The following is a 12,493-nucleotide window of genomic DNA, read 5'->3' as shown; positions in this document are numbered from 1 at the left end:
TTTTGATGCGCCTTGATAAGTTAGCATTAGCCTTACTTCCAATTGTTTAATCCTCTCCTCGTCTTCACATATCCGGCCCTCATCCACCTCTATGGCCTTCCTCATCACTGACGCCATCTCGTTTATCTTGTCTATGTGTGCTTGCATTTCCTGGAAAAGTTAGATTGAGATGCATGTTAGACAATTAGCAGCCATTCCCTGTAAAGTAGGAGCGGTTTTCAGGTTCTGACCGTGGTATGCTGCTCTTTAAGCTGGGTGACGATGGCCGGGTCCTCCCGCTTGCTGGACATTAGAAGCCTGAACACCTGCTCCCTGTATTTGGTCATGATGAGCTCCAGCGCCGACTGGTGTTCCTCCAACGACGTCCGCAGCTCTGCAGGAAGGAGAAGGCGTTGACAACCAGTTTATTGTTACGATGGTAGCGAACAGAAGGAAAAGTAAATATGATATCAAGACAGAAGCACTAACCTTTATTTTCCTGCTGAAGTTCCCTGATCTGACGGTTTTCCTGCTGGATTCCCAGGACCAGACTGGAACGAGGTCGATGTCGTGCAACCTGGTTAAGTGAATCAATCTCCTCCTGGTACTGCCGACCGGAATAAAAAATAAATAAATAAATCAAAATTTTTGTGTCTTTTATACTTTTTTTTTAAAATCAGTACAACCTGACACACCATATTTGGATGTTTATGAACAGAAAACATAAAAAGTTCATCTTTGTCGTGCAGGAAAGACAATAAATTTGGAAAAAGCTCATCTGTTTAAATGAGCTGACAAAAAGAAGAATGGAGGACGAACAGATTTGTTTGTGTTAAAGAAAATTAAAAACATTTCTTCCTGTTACCCATGACTTTGTATTGATTTAACCACAGCGCTGACATTTGAGATTGATCCTATATATTTTAATCCACAGAGCAGCAGATGGGAGCCTGAATGACGGGAAATTTTGCAGGGCAGAGATTGTTGAAACATAAAATGCTTTATCCAATTTAAATTCGGCTGAAAATATTGTGAAGACATAAAAGGATAAAGAAGCTTTTTTCTCACTAGATTAAAACAAACTGAAGTATTGACTGGTTTTCCAGATTCTGTATTTTATTTCTCTTTATAAAGATATTTGGGTTCCTCAGTGTTTACAAATAATCTGATTAAACTCCAGTTCCTGACACCAATAGATGAATTAGGGTCAGCCACTTAAAATTTTATTAAAGAATCACAGAAATGCACAGATTGCTAAACTGTGTTACAAAATATTTTGCTAATCTATGGATTCTGGTTTTCTTCCCTTAATAATCACAATAAATTGGGTTTACAAAATTGTTAGTCTGTGACATTAAAAACAAAAACGTAACCGAGCAGGAACCAAAAAAAAATTTATATAATTTCTCTACTATTTATCTATCTATAAACAGAAAGTAAAGTTATTATATTAATTTTTATTGTATTTTTTGTTATGGTATTTTTTTTTTAATTTTATCATTTAATTCATTCTTGTTCCATTTTTATTCTACAATATTTTATTTTTAGTCGAAAATATTCATTTTATTTCACTTTATTTATTCCCATTTTATGTTCATTCATTTATTATTATTACTACATTTATTTTTCAGTTCATTCTTGATTTATTTTTAGTCTACAATATTAATATTTTTTATCATTTAATTAATTTTTCTTTTGTTTTTATTCTATATTTATCAATTTTTTTATCATTTAATTCACTTATTTTTTATTTAACAATATTTTTTTTATTTTTCTTATTGTTTAATTAATTTTATACTGTATTTTTCTTCTATAACAGTATTATTTTTTTAAGCATTTATTTATCTTCTACAATATTTTATTTAAAAATATTTTAAGTTGGAATTTTTTACTTTATTTTTAAATATTTAATTGTGTATTTTACTATTTATTGGCATTATTAATATTGGAATCATGTTTTAGATAAATCTACAAACAAATGTTGCTACTACCTCATTCATTGTCATTTCTAGATAGAAAAACCCATCTTTCAACCTCTCACTTTGGGAAGCCAAGGTTTAGAGAATCTGTGATCTTTTGTTCTCAGAAATCTACAGACAGCTCATAATGTCAGAGAGAAATCTGCTTAGAGGAAGCATTAGCTTAGCAAACAAATCTTGTCAGCAGGGTCTGCTTTTTGTGGCTCTTAAATCTCTGATCACTTTCACTCAGCCCACCTGCTTCATGGCCTCCACCCGCTTGTTAAGGGACGTCGTCTGTTCGATCAACATCTCTGCCGCGTTGTCATGGTTGCGGAGCCTTTCCACTAACGATTTGGCATCTGCCAGAACCTTCTCTAAAGAACAGTTCATACCTGAGTGGAAACAAGTCATGATCAGAACATTAAATGAGACCAGTAATGAATTCTGAAGACAACAGAAAATAATACATGCTATAAAAGTTTAGTATATGAAGCATTAGAAAAATAATCATAAAAGAATAGCCTTTTAGAACAGAAACATTGCTTTTTATTAGAATAGTATCTCTATAGTCTAGGTGAATAAACTCAAGGCTAAGTGTTTTTCTGAAAGCTGGGCTTTTTCATAACAGCAAGGAAAAAGAGCTCTGCTGTGGCCAGATGGCAAACACCCTCCATAAGGAGATCATTGCTAAGAAGGTTGCATTCAAGCATATAAATAGAAAATTAAGTGGAGGGAAGAAAATGTTGATGTAAATCTGTAAAAGCAAAAGGAAACCAAGTCCATTCAGAAACGGCACCACAAAGATGATGTTGCTGCTGAGATCAGTCTCTCCAGAACCAGAGCCATAATCAAAGAACAGTGAGAGTTTTCAGTAGTTGCTCGCACTCAGTTTGCTGACCTGATTTTCCAGCTGCATCTGATGTACCAATCCCTTCCTTAATAACAATAGAATCACCTGGCTTGTTTAGTCAGTAAACACTCAAAGGTTTGTGTTAAAAATATGATAAACATCAGATCTTAAAATACTAACATTCATTTAATACCTCAACAGCTACACAGGCTGATGTAAAACACACAAAGGCATGATGGCAACTATATATATATATATATATATATATATATATATATATATATATATATATTTATATTTATACACACACACACAAACACTTTTTTTGTCTTGATCTGAAAATCTACCTTTCTAACAAACTAAATGTGGCTTCCTTATTAGCTTTAAGCTATAATGTTCAAAATGATCAGAACTAAATAAAATATATTACTCAATGGCTAATGAATTATGTGAACTGTTCTATTTGAAGGTAAATACTTTGAAATATTTCAACATTTACATTTACCAGCAAACAACAAAAAAATTTCTGATATAATTCAAGACATTTCGGTATATTTTACCAGGCAACACCTGTTGTTTTTAGCTTATTTGAACAGTCTCCTAACTATAACTTTAGCTGAAAGCTCGTGGTGTATTCTATTCATAAACGAGGTGTCATAAAAGTCAACATCACACATCGTTGCTCATTTTAAACCACCGGAAATAGGTAAATTAGTAAACATTCATACCTGAAGAGCTCAAAGTGCAAGAAGACGCTAGCGTTAGCTAGCCTCTTTACTTCCTGTTGACGTTTGGCGGCTGTCATTAGCTATAGGCTACAAATTATCCTCAGATAAGCTCTGTTGCAGCCCCATTTCTTTAACGCAAGCAATAAAATAGAAACAGACACAAACTATTCACATTAGCTCGTTACTTAGTCCTGTATAAACCCAACAATCCGCTTTAGATACATCCGGCTAACTGAAAGCTACCGAAACACCGTCTACTTCCGCGAGAATTTGTACTCTCGCGAGGAAGGCAGCGAGATTTCTTGTATTTACAGGAAAGATGGCGGATCGGCTAACACAACTTCAGGACGCAGTCAATTCGGTACGCTGAAAAATCCCATTTGGGAAATTATATTTGAGATAGTGTTACATTTATTTTGTGTTAACATTATAATAGAATGGTAGCTCTATGTTATTAAATTATATAAACGGTATTTTTTCTCTTGTGAGTCTCTAATCTCCTCCAAGTCCCCTAGCTATCGGGCTAAACATTTTTTCTTTAAATAAAATGTTTTAATAAAGACAACAAAGCTGATATAAACTTTGTAATTTAAATTTAAGATATCTCCCGACTTTACCACACTGCAAAAACAGATATAAGTATATATTTATGGTCTGTTTATGGACCATAATTGTGTGTAAATAAAGAGATTGATTGCTTGATTAAATTAAGTGTATTTACCCTTAATTTGAGTAGGTAAATAAAGTTATTTCCCAATGGAATGAGTATTTTACTATCAAAATAATAATTATTATTTGAGTATTTTACTATAATAATAATAATACTGTCAAATAATAATAATTAGATAATATGCCATTGAAATAAGGCAATGACATTTGTTTTTTTCTTATTTTAAATGTAAATTGTCTTGTTTAATTGGCAAACTGTAACATATCTCTTCAATTCAAGAGAAAAATGCACTTATTTTAAGAGAAAATGTCTTATTTAGATTAACATTGTTTGCAGGGCATGACATGTTAAAGCAGAGCTGTAGTTGCTGTACCGTTGATTGGGTGCATTGATTTTTAATGGAAAGTAATGGGTTGAAGTCTTGGTTTCTGTGTCTGCTTGCAGCTTGCTGATCAGTTCTGTAATGCCATCGGTGTTCTGCAACAATGCGCCCCACCTGCCTCTTTCAGTAACATCCAGACGGCTATCAACAAGGATCAGCCCGCAAACCCCACCGAAGGTTTGGGTTTTAAGCTTGTTGGCTAAAGGAGATGCTTCCCTTTTGGATCTGTGGAACTTTGAACCAATCTGAGTCAAGCTGGATCAATGGAAATAAGATTTATCAGAATACAGTTTCACAAACATTAATGTAGTTTGGGGGATTTCAGTTTGTCCTAGATGTTTCGCTACATTTCTATAAAGGATGGTTTTGTAAAGTAGACAACTAGTAGCTGTCCCTCTAACAGCGTCCCATGAGCAGCTCCTAAGGATTCACCATCAGCCTTTTAGCTGCTTTAAATGCATAACACACTTTTTAGACTGACATGCATGTATAAAACTATGTAAAATTTTCCTTCTGCTTCACAATTCTGGCTACCCTTGTTCAAAAATACAATATTTGTAGCTGATTGTTTAAAAAAAACATGATAAGCTATTTCATTGAGCATCTTTTTTAAATCTAAAATGGAGGCTGTTCTTCCTCTTTGTCTCAGAATATGCTCAGCTGTTTGCCGCCCTTATAGCCCGAACAGCCAAAGATGTGGACGTCCTGATCGACTCTCTGCCCAGTGAGGAGTCCACGGCAGCTCTGCAGGTCAGAAACCTTCCCCAGTTTGCTCACATGTTTTAGATGATGAAAGTTACATTTCCAGATATAGATGGTAAATTGTAGAGTAAATGCGTTGGATTATGGCCCTGCAGCGTTAATTTAGCCACTAGAAGATGAAATAGATCAGCTTTATTATGCATTTTTTATTAGCATATAAATGTTTAAAGAACATAAGCTGTTTTCATCCATGTAGTTCCTTTTTACTTAATTTTTCCCACCAAACAATTTAAGTCTGTACCACCATCGCTGCCCCTTTCATATGTATCATTCTTTTGTCTATTTTTCCTCTTTTTTAGTTACTTTTTCTTAATAATTGGGAAAGGGGCGTGGCAGGGGGGGGGTGGTGGTTGGAGATTTCACTAAAGGTATCTGAGAGGAGAATCTCTACAAAAATCTAATATTCAGCTTTTTATGAAAAATCATTAGAATATTTCAGTTGACTGGATCTAAAAAGGCTTAATATGAGTTTTTGCAGCTCTAGGCCAGCAGGTGGAGCCGTTTCCCATCAGAAAACTCCTCCCTGTTCTGTTTGTATTTTCTGAAAATCTTCTCCAGATTACAAAATATCTTATATTTGTGGTGTTTTTTGTTTTTGTTTTGTTTTTTTGTTTTAATTAGAGCTTAAAAAAATATAGAGTTATAACATATTGTATAAGTATTCACAGTGTTAACTTTTGTTCTTTATAGCCCCTGTGGTTCACTGTTGTAACCTGATTTCTGGGTCTCATTTCTGCCTAAACCGTACTTTGACTGAATCCCTTTTTTGACGCATTGTTTCTCTAACTGCAGGTTCTCAGCAGGGTTTAGACCTGTGCAGTTTCTGTGATGTTGAAGCCAGTTCTTTAGAAAGTTTAACCTATTACCTGTCTGCAAACAAATCAACAAAGAATGACGTTGAAACATCGGAAAAGCATGAATTAATTTAGCTGCTGTTCTTTAACCCTTGGGAGGATATAGCCTGTCATATAAAACCATTGTAATGGTGGACAGCAGCCTTGTTGTTGCAGTATGAGGCTCGACATGCGTCCTGTGGATGAGACATGAAAGTTAATAACTTAGAGATGCTGCAAAAAATAAATAAATAAATAAACTAGGGTTATCAAAAATATCCATTCCAAAGATGCGTTTGATATTTTGCTTTTGGTAATTTTAGATTTCTGGATTATTTTCCCATGAAAAAGAATAGCAACTCACACCAGCTAAAATGAAGTCACTTTATTATATTTGGGTTATTTAGTTTGCATTTATTTGCACATTTATCCAATCTCTGTTGACAAAGGAGGCTCCATGTTGACATGTAAGGGTTTTAAATATTAAATACCTTCCTTGGTATCAATATCCTAGTCAAAATGTTTAGTTTTGTTTTTATTTTAAGTCTGATGCAGATTATATTATAAAATAAGAACATTTTGAGATTTCATTTTCTTATTTTAAACATACATTTGTTATTTTAAGTCTGATGCAGATTATATTATGCAGGAGTCGCCAACGCGGTGCCTGCAGGCACCTAAGGGCCCCCAAGGACCACATGGGGTGCCCTCAGCGTCTTCTGAACACACAATAAATCACCAGTGGGCAAATCTATTTATAGAGTATTTTAAAATGACAATATATAAAAGAAAATTAGAAATGAAAAGAAACAATAAAAATATTTTTATGTATAAAGTTTCGTTGAAGGCTTTCCCCTCCAGCTCAAAAGTCATTATTGGTAGCCCTTCCTTTGACCCATGAAGTAGCCCTCAGCCTTAAAATGTTGGTGACCCCTGACTGACCCCAGATAAATGGTACGGATCACTTTTTTTTCCTCCATTTTAATGTTAAAAACGACACAATGATGATAAATCTTCTAGAAGTCTAATTTTAGACAAAAATAAAGCATTTTTAACACATTAAACAAGAATCTTTTATCAGCAGGTACCGATAAAAGACAAACATTCTAATATCGACCAGCTGATGTATCGGTCCATCTCTAGTGACCTCAATGGAAACTATCACTTTATTGTGTCTGGATTGTTGGGAGAATGAACAAGTAGGAAAACCTGACCTCTTTTAACGCCCCTAAAAACCCATATTTATTTAATTCAGTCAAAGCATCATGTTCAGTTTTTTTTTTTTTATTACCATCGTTATCTGCAGAACTTAACTCTTGGTTGTCTTTGAGGGTGTCCTTGCCGATCTCTCGTCAGACATATATCACCTTAATCCTAACTTATCATCTTATTCTTAGTTTGTATGCAAATATCCTCATGGATCAAGCTCTGCACTGGTGGCTGAAGGATTCATAAGAGGATTTTTAAGCTTCATTTTTATAACCCGTCTTCACTGTCGTTGTAGCTTTTATCCTTTAGTCGATCTGAAAAATGTTCTTATTTTAAAGCAGTAACCACTTTTTTTATGAGGTAGCTGTGTAGATTAATCACTAACTCCAGTGATTATGGCGGCTGAATGGTTCGTAAATCATTTGCGCCTCTGCTGCTGTTTGTTCTGTAAATTGACCATCTGCCCTTTATTAGCCTTTGGTTTTCTTTACCGGTTGTGGATTGAATCAGCTTTCTTTTTGAGAAGCAGATGATATATGAGATCCAACACAAACAAGCCCTTCCAGGATTACAGGGTAAAAATAATGCCAGTCATGTGAGCGTGTGCTTCATAAGTATATTTCTGGAATGACTGTTTGGGAAAAGCTAAAAGAATCGAGTGAGTTTCATGCTCCAAATATGCAGGGGCTCTGCTTCAGGCTTTTACTTCCTGGAAGGCAGATTTCTTTTTCTGGGTTCTAGAAAGTTTCCAACATTGAATCCTTTAAATCTGTTTCATAGATTAGTCATGAACATGCAAAAGTTTTCACACCCTTGGGATTTTCTACATGCTGTGGTTAGAACCAAGGTTCAAATTAGGGCTGAAACTATTAATCGGATTAATCCATCATTTAAATAATCATCAGTTAATTTAATAATCGATTAATTGGAGTATAGAGACTCTAAAACAGGATTTAAGTTGACAGAGTCACCTATTTAAGTAGTAAGGAGTAATTATACAAAATTGTAAAAAAAAAAAAATATGTAAACATTTTACATTTAAGATTAAAAAAAAAAAAACTTTTCCGCCCATAAGTATATACGATTTCCAGAAATCCTTTTGTGGAAACGATTTAGTTTGACTTGGTTTAAATCTTTAAAATATCGTCTTGAAGAATGTTTTGCTATTCGATTATTAATCAATTAGCAAATAATCCTTAGTTACAGCCCTTGTTCAAGTAATTTTGAAATATTGATTTATTTAGTTTGGACTTCTGATTTTAAAGTTTTTTTTTAATTTGTTTTTAGTATTTTTTAGCTAATTCTATTTTATTTTTAGCTTCTTTCATGTAAAATAAGTTACAAACTGGGGGCTAGACAAAATAAATAAATAAATAAATAAAAGATTCCAGATAAGCCTCTCTGCTGGAGTAATGTGGTACAGATACTAGGCCTGCCTATTGATTAATGTGCTAATTAATCTGTTGATTAGTTTTTTCGATTAATATTCTGAAAGCCAAAGATTCCTTAAGAAAGACAAAATTAAACCAGGTGAAACTAAAACCTTTCACTTGAGAAGTTTGGGATACAGAATATTGATGGACAAAACATTTTTTTCAATCCTAAATGCAAAATGTTTATACATACATATATATATATATATATATTGTTTGTTTGTTTGTTTCAATAATCCTATAATAATTTTTATAGATTAGAGAACAAATGCATCATTGGAGGGAAACAACAGCTGATATATATCTGAAATTTGTGGCATGCATTTGTATTTAACCCCTTTAGATATTAATGCAGCTGTTCTGCACTAGAAATACTTAACTAATATAAGTAAAAAAAAAAATCTTTAAATCTGTGAATTTCCATTAATTTAAGTAGGTGTATAAAAGTAGATCTGCCAGTTGAATTAGTATTTTTCCCCTTAAAATAACATAATTAAATATTCCAAACTTAAAATAAGAAAATCTCGAGATTTTATTTTCTTATTTTAAACACAAATCATGTTGTTGTTACGTCTTACCTGCTCAAATAAATGAAAAATACACATATTTCAGGAAGAAAATTGCTTACTTATATTTTTACTTCCGTTATGTGCTGCTTTGTGTCGATTTAAACTCATCAGAAAATGAAAATGTCATCAACCTCTCCTCAGGCGGCCAGCCTCCGGCAGTTGGAGGAGGAGAACCACGAAGCGGCGGCACGCCTGGAGGAGGTGGTTTACCGTGGCGACATGCTGCTGGAGAAGATCCAGAACGCTCTGGCCGACATCGCCCAGTCGCAGCTACGTACCCGGAATGGAGCACTGACCCAGCCGGCGCCGGCCGAGTCCTGATCCGCCGCTGTTTGTAGACAATAAGCCGGTTCACTGAGGATGCTTCATTCGTCTGGATTATATTTTGACCTGTATTGTTTTTTTTTGTTTTTTTTACATATGTTACGTGTTGATAGAAATGTTGAAACTTCCGTCTCTTTTGTAAATATGTGACAGACGGGTACAGGGGTGTGTTTCTTTAATTGATTTCATTTATCTCTGTCTATATCTACTGTGTTACTCCTGATAATGCAGATAAAAGTTTGAAAACTTTCTGCATCATTGAACCTTCTTACTTATTAAATGTGTTTTGATATTTAAAATATTTCTAAATAAAATCCAACCCCTTGTTACGGGCTTAAATGACCTGACGTATTAGACCTATTCGTTATAGATGAGGTTAACAAGTGCACACAGATTTATAAAAAAAAAATGTTGTTTTGAAAAAAAGAAAAAGGTAATATATTCCGTAAAGTTTGGATTAAGAATAAAATAGATTATTTATTTCCCCTCAACTTAGAAATTTTCAGTTGCAAGATGAGGCCCCAAAAAGCTCCTCAAACATATGTGGCTAATACAATATTTATTTTCCCACCTTATGTTTTGGTTTTTAAAAAAATACCATCAGAATGCTAATTGTTTTATATGTGTCTCTGGATCCTGCCTTCAGTCGCCACTTTGTTGGATCAAACCATTCCACTGAGCATGTGCACAAAGGATACTGGAGAGCAGCAGCAAAACACATGAAAACAAACTGCGAATACAGGAAAAAGTGACAATTGTGAGGAAAATAAAGGTTTAAAACATGTAGGAAAAAATATGAAATAGAAGTTTTATTAGGAGAGAAAAAAAATTAAGAAACAATATATTAGAAATATTACAAACAAATTTTTTATTTATTTTACTTTTGATAACTGCATTGAACACAATTAGAAGACAAAACAGAGTGCAAAGATGAGGCTAGACAGGAAGAAATAAGACAAAAGGGAGAAGAAAACGAAAGTGAAAAAAGGACAAAAGGTAAACAAATAACGCATTCTAAATGTGCATTCTGATAAAACGTCTATCTGCTTTGTGTGTTGTCTCCTTTCAGAGGGCCCTACGCCTTCCTTCGCCTTGGGCCGCAAAACTAAATCCAGAATAGAATAGAATTCAACTTTGTCATTATACTGTCAGAAGTACAAAGCAAAATTCACTCTGATTTGGTATTTACATTTTGGGAACAGTGGGCTGCCATTGTGCAGCGCCCAGGGAGCGGTGTGGCGTCAAAGGTTTTGCTCAGGGAACCAGAGTGCAGGCTATGGGGATGTAACTGGGTACTTTGTGACCTTCTCAGAGCACAAGCACTCTGCTCTAACCACTATTGTTAAATGTGTTTTTAAAAAACACATTTAAGGGCGTGCAGGTGGTGCAGTGGTTAGTTTGCACGGTCCATGTATAGAGGCCTTAGTCCTCGATGCGGCCAACCCGGGTTCGAATTCGACCTGTGATCTTTTGCCACATGTATCTCCCCCTTTCCTGTCACCCTACTCTCAAAAAAACAAGCCACTGGTGCAGTAAAAACACATTTAAATTAGACTGAATAAATCACAGTAAAAGAAAAGTCAATATAAATACTGTGCAAGCTAGGTAGCTTCCTAAAACCAAGTTTTTTGTTTTTTCTCTGATCTTCAAGTAGCTCATGTTACTCCTGGTAGGTCGAAAGCGCAGAAAACTTACTCGAATAAGAAAAGCAATACTCTGACCAGAATATTGACGAAGTTAAAGTAAAATGTACAGTTGAATTTTCTCTGTAAAGTGCCTTGAGATTCACATTTTGTGAATTGGTGCTAAATAAATATAATATAGGGCGACAGTGGCATCGGGTGTAGGAGTTTGCCCTGAAATCAAAAGGTTGAAGGTTCAACCCTTCGACAAAATGTGAATCTCAAGACACTTTACATGGTGGTCAAAGGGCCCGGAGGCCCCAGCGTACGGCAGCCTCGCTTCTGTCAGTGAGCCCCATGGCAGCTGTGGCTACGATTTAGCTCGCCACCATCAGAGTGTGCGTGAATGAGTGCAGGCCATTTACCATAAATACACTGAATTGAATTTAAAGTAGTTTTTCTTTTTACATTTACTCAAATGCAACTGAATACATTTATTTTTAATTTCTTCATTATTAAACGTGGAGAAAAAAAATCAAAATTTTAATACATTTCCTATTGAATATCATGGTTTTAATTTGCATCCATTTAAAAATGAACTTGCAGGCCGGTGAAATTTACAGGCCAAATCTAAATATAGGTGTCGAGTCACGGCTCTGTGGGCCCCATTGATGCAAGAAACACAAAAACAGCCTTGTCTGCTGTCCACCACACCCAGACGTGTTAGCAGGGCACACCCACCTTTTTTTCCCCCGCCGGCTGACATCACAGGCATAACAGTAAAAGGCCAGGAAACATCCAAGTAAGGAGATTTACAACAGGGAGACGTTAACGTCCACTCCTCACTGCTATAGGCTCTGTTTGGGTCAACAGAACTGAACTGTTACGGTTATGTTATCTGCAACTCCCAGGAGTAAACAAATTATTTGCTCTGTTCTAAAAACCCTTTGGGATGTTTTCACAGGGAAATATAGAAAATAAAAATTAGCTGATCTCCCATAAGGCTTAAAGAGGAATTAAGCTGGTTCCCTTTAGGCTTGAGCCTTAATTTTCATATTCTTGTTTAAAAACCGGATAACAAATTTGTAGTTAGAAGTTTCTTATCATGGTTTATGGTTTTATTGCCCAGGTTAATACTTCCAAGGCTTCAAACAGATATAACTGTCTTACT

The 12,493-nt window shown here is 34.9% G+C and overlaps 2 protein-coding genes across 2 annotated transcripts in view; one reads left to right on the top strand and one right to left on the bottom strand.

Annotated features, from left to right (window-relative positions):
• The window catches only part of fgfr1op2 (FGFR1 oncogene partner 2), a 7,418-nt gene extending 3,682 nt beyond the window's left edge, over nucleotides 1-3,736 (bottom strand). The window contains exons 1-5 of the mRNA XM_015378412.1: nucleotides 3,519-3,736; nucleotides 2,196-2,332; nucleotides 469-586; nucleotides 231-373; nucleotides 37-150 (exon numbers count right to left, since the gene is read on the bottom strand). Coding sequence (XP_015233898.1) covers nucleotides 37-150; nucleotides 231-373; nucleotides 469-586; nucleotides 2,196-2,330 — 510 coding nt within the window. The 5' untranslated portion in view covers nucleotides 2,331-2,332; nucleotides 3,519-3,736. The remainder of the gene's footprint in view (nucleotides 1-36; nucleotides 151-230; nucleotides 374-468; nucleotides 587-2,195; nucleotides 2,333-3,518) is intronic.
• On the top strand, nucleotides 3,698-9,958 carry med21 (mediator complex subunit 21). Its single transcript, XM_015378413.1, has 4 exons — nucleotides 3,698-3,879; nucleotides 4,633-4,747; nucleotides 5,220-5,320; nucleotides 9,518-9,958. Exons 1-4 carry the CDS (start codon nucleotides 3,838-3,840, stop codon nucleotides 9,695-9,697), a joined length of 438 nt encoding a protein of 145 aa, XP_015233899.1. The 5' UTR covers nucleotides 3,698-3,837; the 3' UTR covers nucleotides 9,698-9,958.
• Nucleotides 9,959-12,493: the final 2,535 nt, after the last annotated feature.

This window comes from Cyprinodon variegatus, unplaced genomic scaffold, assembly GCF_000732505.1.
Source record: "Cyprinodon variegatus isolate N-32 unplaced genomic scaffold, C_variegatus-1.0 Scaffold172, whole genome shotgun sequence".
NCBI classification, from domain to species: domain Eukaryota; kingdom Metazoa; phylum Chordata; class Actinopteri; order Cyprinodontiformes; family Cyprinodontidae; genus Cyprinodon; species Cyprinodon variegatus.
Note: the sequence above shows the minus strand (reverse complement) of the source record. Positions and strands in the feature narration are given on the sequence as shown.

Coding starts and splice junctions, on each gene's coding strand:
- med21 (XM_015378413.1), top strand. CDS start 3,838: ATGGCGGATCGGCTAACACAACTTCAGGACGCAGTCAATTCG. Junction 3,880..4,632: donor TTCAGGACGCAGTCAATTCG/GTACGCTGAAAA, acceptor GTCTGCTTGCAG/CTTGCTGATCAGTTCTGTAA. Junction 5,321..9,517: donor AGTCCACGGCAGCTCTGCAG/GTCAGAAACCTT, acceptor ACCTCTCCTCAG/GCGGCCAGCCTCCGGCAGTT.